This window comes from Rana temporaria, chromosome 2 (genome assembly GCF_905171775.1).
Source record: "Rana temporaria chromosome 2, aRanTem1.1, whole genome shotgun sequence".
NCBI classification, from domain to species: Eukaryota; Metazoa; Chordata; class Amphibia; order Anura; family Ranidae; genus Rana; species Rana temporaria.
Window position 1 is genome coordinate 195,456,104 of NC_053490.1, and position 22,869 is coordinate 195,478,972.

The 22,869-nt window shown below is 40.4% G+C and overlaps 1 protein-coding gene across 1 annotated transcript in view; it reads right to left on the reverse strand.

Moving 5' to 3' along the window:
- FAM155A (family with sequence similarity 155 member A) overlaps positions 1-22,869 on the reverse strand; it is a 610,649-nt gene that overhangs the window by 17,086 nt on the left and 570,694 nt on the right. Inside the window, exon 2 of the mRNA XM_040336198.1 lies at positions 7,317-7,488. Coding sequence (XP_040192132.1) covers positions 7,317-7,488 — 172 coding nt within the window. The remainder of the gene's footprint in view (positions 1-7,316; positions 7,489-22,869) is intronic.

The window sequence follows — 22,869 nt, forward strand, 5'->3', positions numbered from 1 at the left end:
TTGACCCTCCCTTCTAGACTGTAAGCTCTAACGAGCAGGGCCCTCTGATCCCTCCTGTATTGAATTTTATTGTAACTGTACTGTCTTCCCTGATGTTGTAAAGTGTTGCACAAACCGTTGGCGCTATATAAATCCTGTATAATAATAATAATATATATATAGCTATAGATATATACACATGTACAGTATATACATTCAGTCCTTCATTTGTATTCCAAACTGGACCCTGGGATTATTTCCAGCTCTGCATGAAACCGTATTTCTGTTAGATTGGACATTTTATAAATTCATGCACAAAAGGAATATCGAAATGCAGGAAATTTGATGTATAACTCAGCTGAAGGAATTGTATCAATCAAAGAAAAAGAATTGTAGAATTGTATCACTGGGACTTAGGCCTCGTACACACGATAGGATAGCCAGAGGACAACGGTCTGAAGGACCGTTTTCATCGGTCAAAACCGATCGTATGTGGGCCCCATAGGTTATTTAACTTTCGGTTAAAAAAATAGGAACTTGCTTTAAAATTTAAAAACCTGCGCATGCTCAGAATCAAGTTGACGCATGCTTGGAAGCATTGAACTTCGTTTTTTCAGCACGTCATTGTGTTTTACGTCACCGCGTTCTGACACGATTGGTTATTTAACCTATGGTGTGTAGGCGTGACGGACCATCAGTCAGCTTCATCGGTTAACCTAAGACAACGGTCCTTCAGACCGTTGTCCGTTGGTTATCCTATCGTGTGTACGAGGCCTATCTAGTGTCAAATATCCAAGTTGTTAGTGGAAAAATATATTTTCTAAACATTTCTTGCTTGCATACTTTTAAAAACTGTAAAGCCTTGTACACACGATCAGTCCATCCGTTGAGAATGGTCTGAAGGACTGTTGTCATCGGTTAACCGATGAAGCTGACGGATGGTCCGTCGCGCCCATACACCATCGGTTAAATAACCGATCGTGTCAGAACGCGGTGACGTAAAACACAACAATGTGCTGAAAAAAAATGAAGTTCAATGCTTCCAAGCATGCGTCGACTTGATTCTGATCATGCGTGGATTTTTAACCGATGGTCGTGCCTACTAACGATCGGTTTTGACCTATCAGTTAGGAATCCATCGGTTAAATTTCAAGCAAGTTGGCTTTTTTTTAACCGATGGTTAAATAACCTATGGGGCCCACACACGATCGGTTTTGACCGATGAAAACCGCCCATCAGACCATTGTCCTCTGGTTAACCTATCGTGTGTACGAGACCTGACAGTAAAGTCTGTGTTTAAAATAAGCCTGTGCTATGAAGTGCTGCAAAGTAACAGGTTCATTTAAAACAGAAGTAAACTCTCCTAAACTCCTGTCTGCAAAGGCTAGTGCCATCTTAGCCTCTTTTTCAATCTGCAGTTGTCATGGTGCCGCCCCAGTGGTTCTGCATTGGGATACCAAGGGCTCCGTAACACCCAAAGAGTGAAGAATAGTGCCAGCTGATGAGGGAGCAAATCATTAGATCAGTAGTGTTCTTATTCTAATCCCCATAAACGAAAAGAGCATTTAACCCTTGCAGTGTAGGCGTGGAAACACGGCAAGGTGAACTTTTAAAAATACCTGGAGTTCAGATTTAAATGCAAAATAACTGCTATGTATATTGATGGATTTTTTTTTGTATTTCTTTTACGTGCGGGTATTATCAAAAGCTCTTTTATATGATATGTATCATTAAATCTATTTGTTTTGAGTGTAGAGACAAATGAATGTAGACCACAGTGACAGCTTAACCTGATCTAGGAACCAGCAGACAGTTTTATATGCCAAGGTCTATGTGCTTCTATTGACAAGAAATTGTATTTTTTAAGCTGTATTTGCTATCTGGGTCATGGAATTTGTCCAGCTCTGTTTAAGAGTTTATTCAGCGAAACAACTCTTTTAAATCCTGTTTTAGTTTTTCATATACACCAGCTAGAACAGTATTTAGTCAGCAGCATGTATCTGTTTTGATTCTCTGTCATATTGGTGGAAAGACATTCTTTTGTCCTTAGCACTCAACACATGAAGCATTTTCCCATACACACAGATTTAGCCTCCTCATCACTTTTTAATGGATGAATAATTATAATAGCTTAAAATGGAAATAATACATATGGCTAAATGCACAGTTGAATAAGTATGACCTGCTTTACCTGCCAAAAAATATGTGATTTTGTTCAACGACTGTTCTAACCCAGCAATCCCTATCAGAGTGTGGTGCCAAGATGTGATCTTACAATTTAAGAAAAACAGCTTACACCACATACATATGGGATAGAATATGAGAAAATAAATAGGATACAACATTTTTAATTAATAAAAATATGTGGTAAATGTAAGAATTAAATGTCTGTCTGCACTATTCCTTGTTCATGTGCCCATGGAAACAGCTACTAGGAGGATACATTTGGACAAAATAAATGTGAATGAAGAATGGTTTTGTATATACAGTATATATTTTTTTTACCTCTTTATTTACTTTGTACTACGTAATTCCCTTTTTTAGTCTCTTACCATGCTCTGGCCCTGGGTCTGTCTCGTTATCAGCTTCCAGACAGAGTTTATCCTTCATGCTAAACTGGTCCATGATTTTTTCCACCTTGCGGTGACTGTTTTGTGCATTGATGTTTGCACCTGTACTTGTATGTAAGTAGGTGAATTCCCCCCCCCCCCCTATATTTACCCTTTACATGGTTTTCCCACATATGAAAAAATGCTTTGGTTGTCTCCTGATGAAGTGGACCCTGCTCCATGAAATGCATAGTGAACCCAGTTCCAAAATATTCCAACTTTATAGTGTATTGCATATATACTTGCAGTCGTCCATGATGTTTACTGTGGTTGCTTTTACACACATAAAAGCCTGCTTGGAGTTTGCAAAAAAAAGCACCTGATGGACTCTCAGACTTTATGGAACAAGATTCTCTGGTCTGATGAAACCAAGATTGAACTGTTAGGCCTCAATTATAAATCCTACATCTGGAGGAAACCAGACATAGCTCATTACCTACCCAATACCATTCCAACAGTGAAGCATGGTGGTGGCAGAATCATAATCTGGCAGCATCATGCTGTGAGGGTGTTTTTCAGCAGCGTGGACTGGGAGGCTGGTGAGCGTTGAGGTAAAGCTGAATGGAGCAAAGTACAGATATATCCTCAATTAAAACGTGTTCAACAGTGCTTAGGACCTCAGACTGGGCCAAACATGACAAAGATCCTATGCACACAGCCAAGACAACACAGAGGTGACTTAGGGATAACTCTGTGAAAGTCCTGGAATGGCCTGACTTCAATCCTATTGAATGTCTTTGGAGAGACCTGAAAATGGCTGTCCCTCAATGGTCCCAATCAAACCTGACTGAGCTTGAGAGGATTTGCAAAGAAGCATGGCAGAAAATCACCCAATACAGGTGCACAAAGCTTGTTGTGTCATACCCAAAAAGACTTGAGGCTGCAATTGCTGCTAAAGGTGCTTCAACAAAGTTCAGAGTAAATGGTCTGAATACTTAAGTATGGGATATTAATTTTTTTAATTTTTAATAAATTCACATTTCTGAAATTCAGTTTTTACTTTGTCATTATGGGGTAATGAGAAGGGGAAAAAAGCAATTTAAACAACTGTAGTATCGGGATGCAACATAACAACATTAAAAAAAGGGGGAAGGGGGCTGAATACTTTATGAATAAACTGTTTATAGTGTACAAATTTGGGTGTTAGTCAGAATTTTTTTCACTGTGCAAACTTTATAGTAGAAGGGAACAGTGAAACACTGCTCTGTCTCTCCTGCCGTACGAGATACAAGGAAAACGGAATGGCTGCACACCAAGGTAGCAAAAGAAGTCCTTTAATCTTGTTCCATAAAAGCAAATGTTACACACCACAGGGCAGTAGCAATGCATTGATGTGCATCAAGGTGGACGCGTTTCACACAGTTGCATGTGCTTATTCATCTTCATGAATAAGCACATACAACTGTGTGAAACGCGTCCACCTTGATGCACATTAATGCATTGCTACTGTCCTGTGGTGTGTAACTTTTGCTTTTATGGAACAGGATAAAAGGACTTCTTTTGCTACCTTGGTGTGCAGCCATTCCTTTTTCCTTCAAACTCTATAGTATCTTTAGATCTTTAGGGTATTTGTCTGTAGATCCCACCAGGCCCAAATTTACCACCCTTGCACCAGCATGTAATATCTGGCTAAGTGTCTAAGCAAAAAAGAGTCCATGCTGCTCTTCTACTCGATTATAGGTTTATTAACTGCTTAAAAGAGACAAGCAGTCAGTCATCAATATAAAAACCTGGATGTGTTTGGCAGATGAAAGTTATTACTTATACATTTTTATGTGTGAAATTCAAGGTGTGAAATTCAAGGTTTTCATATTGTTGGGTGACTGGTGTATGAATACCAAAACTGAAAGTGTCATTTACTCTGTCCACCTACAGTACCTACTACTACTACATGGGGATTATACACTGAACACCAATATAATCAGGGTGTTAACTATAATGTAACTAGGACAATAACAGTGACCACAGATGTGCAGTATTTTTCTGCCTATCAATGTTCATGGGGATTTTATTGGGGGTGGGTTGTTCACATGTAATCAAGATAAAAGGGGTGAAGACAGCAGCCAATACAGAGCACCAGTATGTAGAAGGTATATTAGTTCTCAATATAGGTCACTGTCCACTAGAAGTAAAATTGGCCTGCTATTAGCCCTGCACAATTCCATATTTATCAGATATTTTACTGGAAAGGGGGATTCAACAGGGGTGGAAGCCCCATTGCATCTTTTGTTATGCACACCCAGATTTGTAGTGCCCATGAGTGGTACAGATCTTTGGCAATCCTATCACAACCCTTCATGGTGGTGCTAAATCACACCATATTGATGTAGCAACCATGTGGAAAATAGTAGGGAAGAGTAGCCAATAACTTGGTAAAACCAGAATTACAAGAAAGTAGTTACACCGCTTTAAGAGTAACATAATGTAAAGCTCTAATCTCCCCAATAAGCATTGTACTGCCTATTTACCCTGTTTACTCAATTTTACCGTGGAAGAAAGACTGCAACAACATTTGAGCACTCCTCCATTCATTGAAACATATCACAGTGGAAAGTTTTCTTGCACCTGTATTATTACACTTTTTTTTCCCCACTAATATAAAACAGGTCAAATATCTGTAATGAACGGTCAAGAGTGGGGATGAGCCAAACACTCCCCGGTTCGGTTTGCAGCAGAACATGCAAACAAGCAAAAAATTTGTTCGAACACTGTTAAAGTCTATGGGACATGAACATGATCTTTCTCATTTGGCCTTGCAGGTTTGATAAAAAATGAGGAAAAGTATTGCATTGCAATAATTTAATGTGAAAGATATAAAAAAAGTGTTAGCATAAAAATATGTGGTTATATCAATCATAACACAATAGGTTGCCTATGGGAGTGTATCATTCATATATGCACCTCAGTACAAAATAAAAAAAACATTATTGAATTAAATATTTATATTATTATAGCGTATCAAAGAATAGCAAATCTACACAATAGAGTTGCGCCGAACATCCCCAAAACATGTAAAAGGTTTGGAGGCGAGTCACAAACTCTATTGAAGTCTATGGGACCCGAAGTTGAAAAATAAAAAGTCCCCATTTAGAAGGATTATATGCAAGTTATTGCCCATAAAAATGGTATGAGGGCCTGGGTACTGCACTGGGTGAAATGTATGAATGCACAAAATTATTTAAAAAAAATATTTTTACAGAAGCAGTGATTTTAATGAGGCTTGAAGTGAAACAATAAAAATGAAACATTCCTTTAACTATAGTGCTTGGGGCATTCCCTTTGTCTGACTGTAAAATGGTGCATCTGTACCATGTATAGAACCTGCTGCAGCAAAACTGACATCTATAGAGAAAACAAAATGACATTTAAATTGCCAGCAATACAATACCATTGCCAGCGATAGAAAGATGTTTTAAAAAAAAGTGTGGAGTTCCCCTAATCCATACCAGAACTTTTGGGTCTGGTATGGATTTTAAGGGGAACCCCACGGCAAAAAAAAATTGTGTGTGGCCTCCCCCAAAATCCATACCAGCATTATCTGAGCATGCAGCTTGGCAGGCCAGGAAAGGGGAGAAAAGCGACTGCCCCCTCCTGAACCATACCAGGTTACATGTTGTCAACATGGGGGGTGCTTTGGGGCAGGGGATCTCTGCCCCCTGCCCCAAGGCACCTTGTCCCCATGTTGATGGGGACAAGGGCCTCTTCCCAACAACACTGGGCTGTGGTTGTGGGGGTCTGGGGCAGGGAGCTTATACAAATCTGGTGCTTGCTTGTTTCCCCCCCCCTTTCCTGGCCTGCCAGGCTGCATACTCAGATATAGGTCTGGTACGGATCTTTGGGGACCCCATGCCATGTCTTTTTTTATTCAGCTGTCAGTGGGGAAGCCCGTTGACAGCTGATGACATATCCATTGTTAAGGCTTCCTGGCCTTCTCTTTAAAAAAACAGCAATTCACTGTGCCCTGATTGGGCAAAAGCTTTGCCCAATCAGGGCTTAGAATGCACGCAAATTTGGGTGTTCGCCAAACAGTCAAACTTTTCCTTGGCCCGAAATGCTCGACCAACACTACTACCAACTGGTACTGCCTTAAATGTAAATAGATGCTAAGAATAATGAGCTTTAGCATTAAATATGTCTGAAACAAGTGTTGTTCTTAATGCTATACCAGATTATCCCTTTCATTTTTCTGTGTTTCATTAGAAAAATAACAGCAGAAACTGTTTATACTGCTAGTAGTGGTACTACTTAGTATCACTTATAACATGAACCATACCTTTATTCTGTATAGTATATGCAGTATATATTTACAGTATTCTTACTTTCTTAAAGGAAAACAAACTAATGTATACTGAGGAAAATAGGGATGATACTGGTGAAACTAACACTGTTTGGTGGAACCAACAGACACCCTCACCAGTACTGGTTCAAGAACTTAGCCTTTTCCCGTCTTTAGCAGCATAACACAATCTTAACTATATATTTGAGTATGAATAAATTATCTGTTAATGGCCAGATGCAGAAACTAGTGTGTTTTTGATCAAAGTATCATTATGATGAAAATGATTACTGTATTCACAAAATGCCTTGACACCCTTTGCACAGCAGTGCTAAAGCATAAGGTCTAGCCAGACAATTCTCTTTTGCAGAATAAAAGGTCACCAATGGTAATGGTTTTAATTTTTTTATGGCTTCAGATGATATCTTTCTATATTTACAAATACATCTTACCTGTACAAATGAAACTTGATAGTCCACCATACACGACATCATCGTTGTCTGGTAATATAAATGGACACCGCGTTTGAACCTCCAAACAGTATTGCTTGCAAGGAATTTTGCTACTGCATTCGAATTGTGTAACTTGAAAATACTGGGAACACAGCCAGGACTTATAGACAGTCTGGAAAGAAAAAAAAAACTGTAAGGTAATGTTATATAGCAATTTGTTTTGTTTACTTTAACTCTAAATACATTAATGCAACTAAGCTTTAAAAAACGATAAGTAATCATCAAACAAGGGATTTATAATAATCATTATTTTGACATGTCCACTGTGCAATTTAGCGCCTCAACTAATTGTATTTTTTATCTGGAATATCAGCTAATTTACATGATATATTAGCCTGCATACAATGCCAGTGCAACAAAGACTGCATATCCATTCCTTTAATGAGTCTAATGGCTACTACTGTGCAACTGTTTGATCCACAATTATTTGCATATTATGAATCTATTGGAAGCATGGAACATAACACAACTGATACCAACAGTCCCTGGCGAAGCATAGCAAGCAGTCATGGTCATTCAGCACACATTTTCAAAATTCAATATATGCTTACAGTATAGCTCCACTTTTTGGAAAATATTATATTTAAAGGGCAGCAAAAGGTGAAATGGCAGTCAATAAAACAGGCAAATTAAAGGTATAAAATGGTATTGTTGCCAGAGTAAATGTAGACATTTGAAAGAGATCTGTTTTTGTTTTCATAACTTAAGGTCCTATGTGTCCACAAATACCCCACAACAATCAAATGTAATTATTCCTCATAAATTACCCTGGATAAGAGCCCAAAGAACCATAAAGGAACAAGACAGATAATTAATATGGTTTCCGCATTGATTTGATTGCAGCGCTGCTTATTGATATCACAATTTCCAGAAAAGTGAAGTGTGGCTGTAAGGTTCTAATATATTTACACTGTAAGAGAAACTAATAAAATCAACATGATTTTACTGATTTGTTCATCAGAAAACAAAATACAGCAAGAGAGGAAGAAATGTATTCAGATCGTGTAGTCTCTTACCCAGTCAGGAGCATTTCAAATGGTCTGGATTGCAATGTCAAATAAGGTCAGATACGACAATCCATATTGATACAGCAAAGCAAGAAGCAAACACCTTGCCACACCAATATGTATTTAGGTATTACCGTATTTATCGGCGTATAACACGCACAGGCGTATAACACGCACCCTAACTTTAAGGCCCCGTACACACGACCGAGTTTCTCGGCAGAATTCAGCCAGAAACTCGATCGGAGCTGTATTCTGCCGAGAAAACCCGGTCGTGTGTACACTTTTGGCCGAGGAAACCGACGAGGAACTCGTCGAGCCAAATAGAGAACATGTTCTCTATTTCCTCGTTAGTCAATGAGGAAACTTGGCTCGCCGAGATCCTCGGCGGCTTCACAAGGAACTCGATGAGCAAAACAATGTGTTTTGCCCGTCGAGTTTCTCGGACGTGTGTACGGGGCCTAAGAGGGAGGTTTCAGGAAAAAACTTACCACAGCCCCCTGCATATAACAAGCAGGCACAATTTACCCTCCATTTTCAGGGTAAAAAAGTGAGTGTTATACGCCAATAAATATAGTATATCTCATTTTGACATCCATATTCTGATGCTTATAGAATGTAGGTTTATGGAAACAATAATAATAATGTAGGCTCATATTATCATATTAAAGACCTATATCTCTGTGAAACACTGTTTATTTAATATTATTTAATGGCACACTAATTTTACAAAAAAAACGCTATTCTCAGCCTAATTTATAAATCATGCAACGTGCGCTTATGCCGATTGTGTGAATGCAATAAAACCATTACTTCAGCGATCCAAACATTATGTACAAAGCATTATGTATTAATCTGTGTACTGTGAAAGTTATAGCCAGCAGAGCCTAGACCCACAATGAACATCTTCCAGGGTGCAACAGTCCAGTAATAGCAACCATATTATGCTAACCACCTGTCAGAAGCAGGTAGTCTACATTGCCTGCCATCTGCTCCCTCACAGGCTTCAAATCATGAAAACTAGCTTGTTGTGAGATATATGCCAACGTACAATTCCTATGAGTGCTGCTCTTTTTGTTTTGATGCTCATCAATTTCACATTAAATACTCAAGCATTATTTGGATTACACATGGATGGTTTTCTCAGCAGACCATAATACAAACAAAGCAATATTGATCCATAATGTACCAGCAGTCAGAGCAGTAATAAAAACTAGCAAAAAGAAGATTGGACTGCGTCAATTACAACCAATTCAATTCCATGTGCCACTTTTCCAGTGGCCGTCAGAAGATCAATAATTATTCCTTGTTATGGGCCTTATATTTCCATGGTCTATTTTTTATATATTAATTTCTGGGTGTTTTGTAGTAACAATTTGTAGCAGCAATATTTGTTTGGGGCATGTGATGTCCTGCTATTGGTGAGAAATTAACAACCATGGTCATTCAGTTTAGCTCAGTATATTGTAGTTAAGCCAAACACAGTCAGCGCAGAAGTCTGTGTGTAAATATTCATATAGTATCTTGTTATTTAAGCATACAGAGTTCCTCATACAAAAAACATATCCTGAACGGCCGCACACCGTTGAGGGCATCTTTATTAAATCTTGAAAAAGCAGATAAAATCCAAAACAGTCGCTACATATTTTGGGCCAGATTCACAGACAATTGCCCAGGCGCAGCGTATCAGAGATACGCTACGCCGCCGTATCTTACCTGGCGGAATTTCGAATCCAGGAAGATTTTGCGCAGTAAGTTACGGCGGCGTATTGTATTTCTCGGCGCGTATTTCAAATTGGGCGGGTAGGGGGGCGTCATTCATTTAAATGAAGCGCCTCCCCGCGCTGATTGAAATGCGCATGCTCCGTTTTGAAATTTCCCGCCGTGCTTTGCGCGAAATGACGTCGCACCAACGTCATTTTTTGAACTTCGACGTGCGTTACGTCCTTTACTATTCACGGACGACTTACGCAAAAAAAAACAAATTTAAAATTTGACGCGGGAACGACAGCCATACTTTAACTATACGCGGGGAAACGCCGACTAGCGACGACGTAAGAGAATGCGACGGCCGTGCGTACCTTTGTGGATCGCCTGAAAAAGCTAATTAGCATACCTGACGCGGAAAACGACGCAAACTCCACCCAGCGGGCGCCGAAGTATTGCACCTACGATCCGAAGCCGTACGAAGCCGTACGCCTGTCGGATCAAAGCCAGAAGCCGTCGTATCTTGGTTTGAGGATTCAAACTAAAGATATGACGTGGCAAATTTGAAAGTACGCCGGTGTATCAGTAGATACGCCGGCGTACTTCTTCTGTGAATCTGGCCCTTTGTTTTTTCACTATCCTAATTTGCAGCAGAGCCTGCACCCGAACGTTCCATAGGGCGTATGCTCTCAGGGTTTTGGACCTAGAGCGGCATACCTTTTTTCTATCTAAAAAGCATAACCTGTAAATGCTGTGAGATTCCAAAACTAGTTTTACAAAATGCATATAGCATCTACAGTATATAGCCTAGCAAAGCACAACACAATGAAAACAGAAAAATTGTTTGTGACATTTTGAAACTGAAGGCATATGATCTTTTGACAACAGTCAATAGATATAAGAAAAGTTAAATCGAGTATCTTTTTTTATGAACAATGTTTCTTTGATAGTGTGGAATGACATGACTAATATCAGCTTCAATATACTGTATACCGTATATACTCGAGTGTAAGCCAAGTTTTTTAGCCCATTTTTTTGGTTGAAAAACTCCCCCTCGGTTTATACTCAACTGTGTAATGCAGTCTGTTTGGCCGTCCATTGTAAGAAAGCCCCGCCTCCTTCCTCGTCTGTGATAGGCGGAACACTGATACAGTTTCCCAGCATCGTATTAGTGTTTCTCTATCACGGACGGATGAGGAGGAGGCGGGGCTTTGTTTCAATGGACGGCCAAACAGACTGCATTACACAGTGGGAGACACACGCTGTGGCCACCTGGGAGACGGTACACTGGTCATTCACGGGAGTCTCTGCCCGCACTCACGGGCACACTGAAGTCCCCGCCCGCTCCGTCCATCCTCTCCGCTCATTCTCTCCTCCCGGACTCACGGGCACAGTCCCCACCCGCTCCGCCCATCCTCTCCGCCTGCTCTGCCCAACTTCTCCGCCCCTTCTCTTGGTGCGCTACGACCAACCTTTGCCATCTGCACTCATGGGCACAGTCCCTGCCCGCTCTGCCCATCTTCTACGACTCCACCTGCACTCAATGGTACTCACAGGCCCTGCCAATCCTCTCTGCTCGCCCAAGCAAGACTTAACAAGGAGGGGGAACCAAGTGATCTGCAAGTAAGTGGCACCTATCCCTCAATATCAACACTGCCACTGACCCCCCCCCCCCACACCACTACCACTACTGCCACCTTATTTTACTAATGAAAGGTACAGCTTGAAATTGGCACAGTGAGACTACATGTGGGCACAGTGAGAGACTGCAAATGGGCAAAGTAAGAGACTGCATATAGGCACAGTAAGAGACTGCAAATGGGCACAGTGAGACAGCAACTGAGCACAGTGAGACTGCAACTGAGCACAGTGAGACTGAAACTGGGCACAGTGAGACTGCAACTGGGCACAATTAAACTGAAAATGGGCACAGTGAGGCTGTAGATGGATATTTTCTACCCAGTAGCTACTGCATTTCCCCACCATATGCTTATACTCGAGTCAATATGTTTTCCCAGTTTTTTTGTGGTAAAATTAGGTGTCTCGGCTTATATTCGGGTCGGCTTATACTCAAGTATATACAGTACTTTCCGTTTTTAAAGGAATGCACTCCACATGTGCATGTTTGGCAGGGCAAAGGTCAGGAAACCTACAAGTGTAAGAAATGAAACCATCTTTTGATGCCTATAACTATATTAAACTAATTACAAGGTGAATCTGGTTTCAGAACATTTTTGTGTCAGACAGTTTCTCTGTTTGATAATTAGGAAAACAACTGACCAAGTGTGTAACTTTAGGCACAGCAGACCATGTTAATGATATGGGGTCCATATGCAGAAGGAACACAGCACAGTCTGGCTACCCAGTAATTCATGCACTTAGCAATAGCATTTTGGAAATACATTGTGATTAAATAAATGTGTATGTATTTATAGTTTTAGACCAGTTGCTATGAATGTAATTAGTACTCTATATCACTAGAGGAATAGCCTTTGGGATAGAAATGAAAGAGATCTTATTACACAGTCACAGCCCTGCTTCCGGCCTGTGATGCCTGTTGCTATCAATATGCTAAGGGGTGCTGGTGAAGATCATTACTTTCCTATGATTGTATGGTGGCAATATCCATCAATTCACTACAACTTCAAACACGAACTGTGGGCAAGTCTATAAGAAGTACAACAGATACAATACAACTTCACATTTCTGCATCTGACACGAAAATTAAAAAAGAATGATACTTGTACGTTTACATTTCCTTTGTTGCTTTATTTGAGATAACAAACATTGCTGGACCCATGTCCCTTTGGGATGCTCAGGTAAGAACCCAGTTTCAGTACAGTTGGAGATTAAATGAGCAAGTCCAACTAAAATGATTGATTTATTTAAGACAGGGATATTTAAAGGGATTAATTAATGCTTTAAATGCTCATATTTAATATATTGCCCAAAAAACATTAGTATTTGACAAGGATTCTCAAAGTCATTACTTAATTCTGATCCTCACCTTTAATTTTGGGTTTGAAAATTTTTGTTAAAGGGGTTGTAAAGGTAAAAAAAGCTTCCTTTACCTCAAGGGAGGGGTCAAGCACAACACTCCACACCAGGGAGAAAGCCTTGCATTACTGTGTGGAGTTACAGACAGAAGAACAGGAAGTGAGGATTTCTCAGAAGAAATAAGGACGGATGAGGTAAGTGAAGGAGGACTGCACTAAGGTAAAGGAAGCTATTTAGGGACATTTTTTTTTTACCTTTACAACCCCTTTAAATCCCAAGGATATACCCTACAATATATTTATATACAAAGCTTACAAATGAACTGCATACTCTGTACAAATATGTCATTATTAAAACACTGAAAGGCAAGACAGTCTGGATGTGATTTAATCTGACAGTGACTGCTGCAAATTGTGTTCTTCCTTTGGGAACTAGCTTGCTTAAAGCACTAAGAAGCTCTTGACTACAATGAGGAGTTTTGCATGTTGTGTGTTCTATAAATGTCGGAATTTATGTATATCCTTTAGCAAAGAGGTAATATTTACCTTTTATGTTTTGTGTGTTATACTGTTTTTACTTGGTTTGATTTGTTGACATCAAACATGTAGGATATTGTACAAATCACACATCTGCCAAGCTATGTGTTTCAAATATGTAACAATATATATCACTAAAAAGAAATTAGCAGTAAAATATGTGGTTTTCATTCAAATGGCAGATGATGAATGTTCTGGGCTTACTCAAAAACATGTCTCTTGTATGCAAGGTTAAATCTTCTTCATCATATTTTTGGCCTATTTTAAGAGTCAATGGGATTGGTATACTAAAGGCAAATAAACTGTGAAACTGTAAACTAATGCAGTTGTACTCATTTAACACAGAGCTTAGTAAATGTGGCAAAGCTGCTTTTTATTTATTTGCCTTGCACCTGATTGGGTATTCTTTACAAAGTGAAGCTTTACTACATTAAAATTAATAAGAAAAATGAGTGCAACTACACTTTCAAAGTGCACAGTCTATTTGTCTTTAGTAAATCAATCCCAAGATCACCTTACTCATAAAGGGCAAAGTGACAGCGTCTCTGCAATGGGCCCTTCTAAATTCCCTTTACTCAACTGGCCTGCACGGCTTCATCACTCCTTCATCCAGGGAGTGGCAAGCAAGGACTGGCAAAGTGAGTTTAAGGGGAGTGGGGGCAAGGCCCTTTGCAGAAATACTGTAATTTTTCCCAACTTAGGCAAAGTGGCATGTGGCTCTTTAGAGAAAAACTCTAGTCTAAACAATAATATGTCCTTGTAATGGAGGTATTGCAAACTCTAAAAATAATCTGATTAGAATTCACACCTGTCTTTCAATTTTTGCATGCCACTGCCTTTCATGGCCATTGAGACTATGTTATTTGACAAACAAATAACAGGACAGCCAGTGCTTAGGATCTAAGTGGCTTTTCCCACAACTTCCTTGGTTCCTGGACACACCAAAAAAAGTTTCTCTGCTTCCCTCCCTCAACAGCTAAGAGAGGCCACACCTGCAGAGGCAGAAGTAGCTAAGCAAATTACCTGCAGGCAGATAAGTGCCCCACCCTACTGTGTGAACTGGCATGTGGGCAGCAGCCTAATAGCATGCAGCTTCTCTAGAAAATCTAGTTACTATGGTGAGCACCACCCGCAATGCTACAAGAGTACTCCAGCTCCCATAGGGTGGCCACTTCTATGTCCTTAGGTCTGAGATCCCTTCAAATGTTCACCTTGGTTACCAGAGCTACCCTAAATTTCACTGGGAGAGATGCTGTCTATGAGGATAAGTGCAAGTCGCTATTTGAATTCAGAACTAATGAATAATTGATCCTCAGCTGGACTCTCTGTTGTTTTAGCGTTTTATAGAGACTATGCTATGTAGCCACAAGTTACCTTGGTTGAGCCACAGAGAAATTGCCATGAAGTGTCCATGTTTGCTTTGCTTTAACACCTATGTTTTGGGACAACATCATATGACATGCCGCTTGCGCATTCTCGATCTGTCACTGGCTGTGTCCATAGTTGTGTCCACTGCTCACTGCACCGGCCCGCTGTCAGTGTCATGTGATTGCTTTGACCAATCACAGCAGATCACATGCCATTTGTAAACAATGGATGGCTTCCTTTTCAATATACAATTGTGTTGCTAGCAGTGATTGGTCACAGTGATCACATGGTACAGACAAGGTCAACCACAGCCCATCTGTACTGTGTGATTAGCTTTGACCAATCACAGCTAATCACAACAAAGACACTGAATGGAAGGCCCCGTACACACGACCAGTTTCCTCGGCAGAATTCAGCTTCCGACCGAGTTTCTGGCTGAATTCTGCCGAGAAACCCGGCCGTGTGTACACTTTCGGCCTGAGGAAGCCGACGAGGAGCTCGGCGAGGAAATAGAGAACATGTTCTCTATTTCCTCGTTGTTCTATGGGAGCTCTCGTCCCGCCGAGCTCCTCGGCGGCTTCAGGGCTGAACTGGCCGAGGAACTCGATGTGTTTGGCACGTCGAGTTCCTCGGCCGTGTGTACGAGGCCAAACAGTTCATTCAGGAAAAATGGTTGCTTATACCAATGAAATTCATTGGTATATTCAATCATAATGTGTAAAAAAGAGTAGTACAGTGTTACTAAGTTTTTTTTTTTTTTTACATACTGTCACCAGTCAGTGTCCCTAATCACTGCCACACCAATTATATGATACATATATCATATATGTTGCCATGCTAATATCGTGAAAATAAATTGCTAAAAACAAAAGTCCATATCAACATGAGATCTGGCAAAGGTAAAAAGAGTATATGAAATAGTCCAAATTCAAACATTTTTTGGCGGAAAACACCACTGATATTGTGCGGAGGTTGTGCTACTCCATGAATGTAGTCACCATTATAAGAAATGCACAATTAAAGAATTGAAATGACTCCACTACCTAGTCTGATTCACCTGTTGTAAACACTTCAACCGGGAACATTCAGTTCACGCCCATTTGTTCCAATATGTCAGGCTGGCTTTCTCTTGGATTAGTAGATTAGTAGAGACAATGGGGGCCATATATAATTGAATATCCCTATGTAATCAAAGCAAGGAAAGCCACATAGTGTAAATCGGCTAACAAACTTTTATGTAAACACATGATACACATTCTACTCACATGAGATAGAGTGGATAACCACATAAAAATTCATAATTTCAAGCTGTACAGCAAGGGTTCTAGTGGCAGAGTGACAGTGTCGCATGCGTAGCTTTTACCCAACACGTTTCATCCCATAGGTCATCATCTGGGGCCGATTTTTTTATCCTACTTTATATTTTGGAGAAAGCAATAAAAAGTGCTAGAACATGCAAATAAGACCCAACCCTCTGGTGCTGGCAGGAACAGAGTTGGGAATTCTGGTAAAAAGATGTGAGGGATATATATATATATATGACTGGGATGCCAATAAAGTTCACGTGCATGTAAAGGCAGATGCCCTAATACTTTTGTTAATATAGTGTGTTTATGTGTATTTATATATATTGTATATTCACCTGTATGTGAAAAGATGTAGGAGTTGTTATTGCCTACTTTGTACTTACTGCGTTTGGAAAGTTATCTACCTTTTCACCAACAATTCTCTTTAAAAATCAATTTTTGTATGTAAAACACTCTTTAGCGGAGATATAGTTTGGAAAGGTGGAAGAACTCTGTGGAAAGAACCACATCCCTTCTGTAATTTGTCAGCACTGATCAGAAATAGAAAACAAGCATCTGATTACTTTAACAACATTTTCGATATCTTTTTTTCTCCCGTTCTTACATCAAAGTTAATGTGACTGTACTTTGCATTTGTTACAAGATACCTCTCTGCTCAAAATGCTTTGAATAAGTTACCTCTAAGCTCTGAAAGCTTTAAATCTTTATTGAAATATGCTATCTATTTCTATCAATGAAATACTTTTTTGGTGTCGGCAAAGAAACACATTTGTGTTTACTTTTTACGATGTAAATGCAATTATTTTTTTCACATACAATCACAGATACCACCAGTTGGTGCATAGATTTCCAAAGATGCATTTTATGGCAATTGCTTTTTTTTAATTAAAGAAAATCTGCCTTATCTTCTTGCTGATTTCTTCATTCAGTGTGTCTGGGTTATCATCACGATACTGATAATTTGACCATCATTACATGTTGTATTCACTAGGGATCAATTTGCTAAAATGAATAGGATTAAACATTTCCTAGCATTAATTTACACATAGCAGACTAAAGATTACTGCCTGCAATGTTTGTTAGCAGAAAAAATCATGTTGGGACTTGAGGACAATATTTGATCTTTAGTGCAAGTTGTGTGGGGGGCAAATTACTGATCCTTCGGTGGAACTGATTACAAGGCAAGTGTTTATACTAATCTAGGCATGGGAACAACAACTAACAATATGAATTATGAGGGGAAAAATCTCTTCTATTTTCTTATCTTGCTTATTTATGAAAAGATAAATAACAAGTTATAACAATAAAGTGTATATAAACCCTACCCTTAAGTGATACACAGAGTTAAAACAAATCCTCCGACATATTTTGTACCCCTTTCTCTGCAGCCATCTCTTCATTTGTTTAAAGTCCAGAACTTACACAGCTAGATCTTCAGAGGCAGAGGGCAGGGATCTAATGTTACACACGGCACAGCTCAGAGAGAAGAGCTGAGTGTCATTTGAGGCTTGAGTGGACAGCCCTCTCTGCAAAGTCTCATAGGGAAACATGCACAGCTGAGGCTGTGAATCACAGGCTAGAGCATCCCTTCCCCGTCTCTGTCAATCCTTTGGTGTTGGCACAACCTGTCAAATTTTTTCCCACAAATAGAGATTTATTTTGGTGGTATTTGATCACCTCTGCGGTTTTTATTTTTTGCACTATTAACAAAAATAGAGCGACAAGTTTGAAAAAAATGCAATATTTTTTACCTTTTGCTATAATAAATATCCCAAAAAAAGATATAAAAAAAACATTATTTTTTCTCAGTTTAGGCTGATACGTATTCTTCTACCTATTTTGGTAAAAAAAATTGCAAAATTTATAGCGTTTACAAAATAAGGGATAGTTTTAAGGCATTTTTATTAATATTTTTTTTTTACTACTAATGGCGGCGATCAACGATTTTTTTCGTGACTGCGACATTATGGCGGACACATCGGACAATTTTGACAAATTTTTGGGACCATTGTCGTTTTCACAGCGAAAAGTGCTATAAAAATGTACTGATTACTGTGAAAATGGCAATTGCAGTTTAGGAGGTAACCACTAGGGGGCACTGTAGGGCTTAAGTGTGACCTCATGTGTGTTTCCAACTGTAGGGGGCGGGGCTGGATACGTGACATCAGTGATCATCGTTTCCTATATCAGGGAACAGACGATCACTGACATTGCCGCAGTGAAGAACGGGGAAGGTGTGTGTAAACTGATTACTGTGAAAATGACAATGGCAGTGAAGGGGTTAACCACTAGGGGGTGCTAAGGGGTTAAGTGTGCCCTAAGGGAGTGATTCTTACTGTAGGGGGTGTGGTTGTAGGCGTGACGTCACTGATCGTCGTTCCCTATAACACTGAACAGACAATCAGTGACACTGCCACACAGAACAACGGGGAAGGTGTGTTTACACACACCTCTCCCCGTTCTTCAGCTCCTGTGACCAAACGCGGGACACTGGCGGCGATCGGGGTCCGCGGGTCCCGCGGGCGCGGTCACGAAGCTTCGGACCAGGTCGCGTGCACGCACGACCCATGGCTGGGCTCTTAAAGGGGACGTATATATACGTCCATGTGCCCAGCCGTGCCATTCTGCCGACGTAAATCGGCGTTAGGCGGACCTTAAAGGAACACTAAAGGCAGAATTATTTTTTTTTTAAATAACAAACATGTTATACTTACCTCCGCTGTGCAGTTCGTTTTGCACAGAGTGGCCCCGATCTGTGTCTTCTGGGGTCCCTCGGCGGCTGTCTTGGCTACTCCTCGCAAAAGCTTTCCACGTTCATGCGAGCTCCCTCGCATGGTGGAAAGCTTTTGCGAGCGCGCTCCCATGATACAGCGGCAGGCATAGCCTCCGGCGGGATCATTTACATTAGGCGCCCTTACGCAGGGCTAATTAGCATTGCGCCCGCGCAATTTACGGAGCTACTGCTCCGTGAATCGCTGGGCAAATCGAAATATTTGCGTGGGCGCAGAGAAAAATCTTTGCTCTTTGCCCACGCAAATATTGCTCCAATCTACCTGAATCTGGGCCAGTATACGAAAAACAAAAAGATATACTGTATATGCTGTAGTCAGGACTGTTTATAGGCCAAGACTAACTGAAGAGACATTCAAAATGCCATGAGTGGTCATCTTAAATGTAGTGGTCATATTTATTCACATTCATTAAACAAGATAACTACTTCTACACCCAGTGACTGCAGGGCAAAAGTCTGCATTTTGATAGAGCACTTTGTAAAGAAAAAGCAGGTCTGTAGGTATTTAAAGAAATATAAACACCGTGGGGTTGATTTACTAAAGGCAAATAGACTGTGCACTTTACAAGTGCAGTTGCTCCAAAGCTTAGTAAATTTACAAAATTGGTACTTTACAAAGAATACCTAATCACATGCAAGGGAAAAAAAACAGCATGTTTGCTTGCATATGATTGGATGATGGAAATCAGCAGAGCTCTACCTCATTTACTAAGCTCTGGAGCAACTGCACTTGAACCCCAGGAGCACCCCTGCACTTGTATAGGTGATTAAGTACAATATTGTGGCATTATCAGAAGAACGTGAAAAGTGATATGTGGTAACGTTTTCTATCACCCCCAGGAGAAGCTCTAAATGGCCTGATCCTCTCCAGAATGTTCCAATCGGCTGTAGCGTTGTGCACTGGATAAAACAATGTATGACCACCCTTAGTTGGTCTTTGGGAATCCATCTAAGTAACATATTTTAGGTTATTTCACTCTGAATGCCATAATTGCTCTTAATGCACTGTAATCAAATGTCTAATTGAAAAAAAACAAAAACAAGGAAGGAGCCTTATCCCATCTATGCTGTTGAGTTAACACAACCCTCCTTAGGGCACAGGAGTAGAGATTCTTCAGCTCTCTCAAATACATAACAATAAATGCATAAAAGATTCAAACAATACAAAAAAGAGGATAGTGTGCAACAATCTGGTGCAATGACGATTAATATGAAGGAATAACACAGCACAATCAATGCACTCACATGTGACCAGGTAATGGGAGCAGTGCACACAGCCAAGTGCTCCCTCTGGACTATATTGATCTCTCTGACTAATATCATCCACTCAATTCCTAGTATCCAAGGTGATGCGTTTCAGAGGGATGTCCCCTTTGTGAAGCATCTGGGGGCTTGACAGAGAAGGATATGCCCCTGAAATGCATTCAGAAGCCCCAGTATTGAATGCTGTAAGAGCACAAGCTTTGACCAATTAATTTTCATGGTCTGACAACTTTCCTGGAGGTGGAAGAGGAAGAAAACATGACTCTTTAAGCATTGCAGGCCGTTCGATATTTTGTTTACACTCCCCCTTTGCACACTGCATTCCATTACCTAGCCATATGTAAGTGCACAGATTGTGCTGATTTTTTCATTCATATTAAAAGTAATTTTTTTTGCGCAAGATTGTTACGCTCTCTCTCACTTTGTGTGTCTTGTCTATTGCGCCTTGTCTAAAGTCGCTAGAACCAGTCACCATCAAATAATCTGCATTGGTAAGGTTAGGCTCAGTTGCTATACAGTCCTATTCAATTGTTCATCAAGGTGACCAATAACAGATTTTCCTTGTCTACTTTAACCACTAAAGCCCCGGACCTTTAGGCAGCTAAATGCCCAGGCCAGTTTTTGCGATTCGGCACTGCTTTGCTTTAACTGACAATTGCGCGGTCGTGCGACGTGGCTCCCAAACAAAATTGGCGTCCTTTTTTCCCCACAAATAGAGCTTTCTTTTGGTGGTATTTGATCACCTCTGCGGTTTTTATTTTTTGCCTATAAACAAAAATAGAGCGACAATTTTGAAAAAAATGCAATATTTTTTACTTTTTGCTATAATAAATATCCCCCAAAAACATATATCATTTTTTTTTCCTCAGTTTAGGCCGATACGTATTCTTCTACCTATTTTTGGTAAAAAAAAAAAAAAAGCGTTTATCGATTGGTTTGCGCAAAATTTATTGCGTTTACAAAATAGGGGATAGTTTTATTGCATTTTTATTTTTTTATTTTTTTTACGACTAATGGCAGCGATCAGCGATTTTTTTCATGACTGTGACATTATGGCGGACACTTCGGACAATTTTTAAACATTTTTTGGACCATTGTCATTTTCACAGCAAAAAATGCATTTAAATTGCATTGTTTATTGTGAAAATGACAGTTGCAGTTTGGGAGTTAACCACAGAGGGCGCTGAAGGAGTTATGCTTCACCTAGTGTGTGTTTACAACTATAAGGGGGTGTGGCTGTAGGTCTGACGTCATCGATTGTGTCATCCCTATAAAAGGGATGACACGATCGATGCAGCCGCCACAGTGAAGCACAGGGAAGCCGTGTTTACATATGGCTCTCCCCTTTCTTCAGCTCCTGGGAGCGATCGTGAGGGGGCGGCTAGAAACGAATAGCTGCGCCCTCGTCCCGGATCGCTCCCCGCGGGTTTCCGACTGCCGCATGTAGCGGGGGGGTCCCGATCGGACCCCCGACCCGCGGAAAGGCGAGGAACGTACATGTACGCCCATATGCCTGTACGTGCCATTCTGTGGACGTACATATACATGCGGTGGTCGTTAAGCGGTTAAAGAAACATATTTCACTGTAGCAGTAGTAATGCTTAAAGTGATGCCTCATCTACTGGCAGTTCACACCAGCGCTGACAGCTTCTCTCTCCTATGGGTGCCTCCTGTATAAAGCTAGGTGTTAAAGAGGCACCCCACGCTGGGCTGTGTGTGCCCATAGACACACATAACACCCTAATGCCGTGTATGCACGATCGGAAAATTTTTGACGGAATGTTGGCTCAAACTTGTGTTGCATACACACGGTCACACAAATCTTGTCAGAAATTCTGACCGTCAAGAACGCGGTGACGTACAAGACGTACGACGAGCCAAGATCAATGAAGTTCAATAGGCAGTTCGGCTCTTCTGCTTGATTCTGAGCATACAGACGAGCAGATTTTCCGATAGGAACTTTTTCCGTCAGAAAAATAGAGAACTTGCTCTCAATCTTTTGTTGGTGGAACTTCCGACAGCAAAAGTCCGATGGAGCATTCACACGTCAGAATTTCCAACCAAAAGCTCACATCTGACTTTTCTTGCCGGAATTTCCGATCATGTGTACGCGGCATAAGAGCAGCAGCCTATGTCCTCAGTTTCTCTAGAGATTGCAGGAAGTAAAGGGAAAGATACCGGGACCCGGAGACAGGGCTAGAGTTAGGTAAATGTTTAGGGAGGGGGGGTAGGAGAAGTAGCTGGGTATTGTTTACGCTAGTGTGGAGAATGCTTTAAGGTAAAAAACATTTAGACTTTAGAACCACCTTAGTGCTTATTTTATTTTTAGCATAGTTAACACATTGCTTGTACTGCTAAGCATGTAGCAGAAGCATACAAACCCAGCAAAGTCACATAATTATCATCTTATACCTGCTTTCAGATTAAATTGTTTTCTATGTTGTTTGGGCATACCTGCAAACAATGAAAAATATACAAGTCTGCACAATTACATTTTGGCCATGAGTTGGAGTCAGAGAA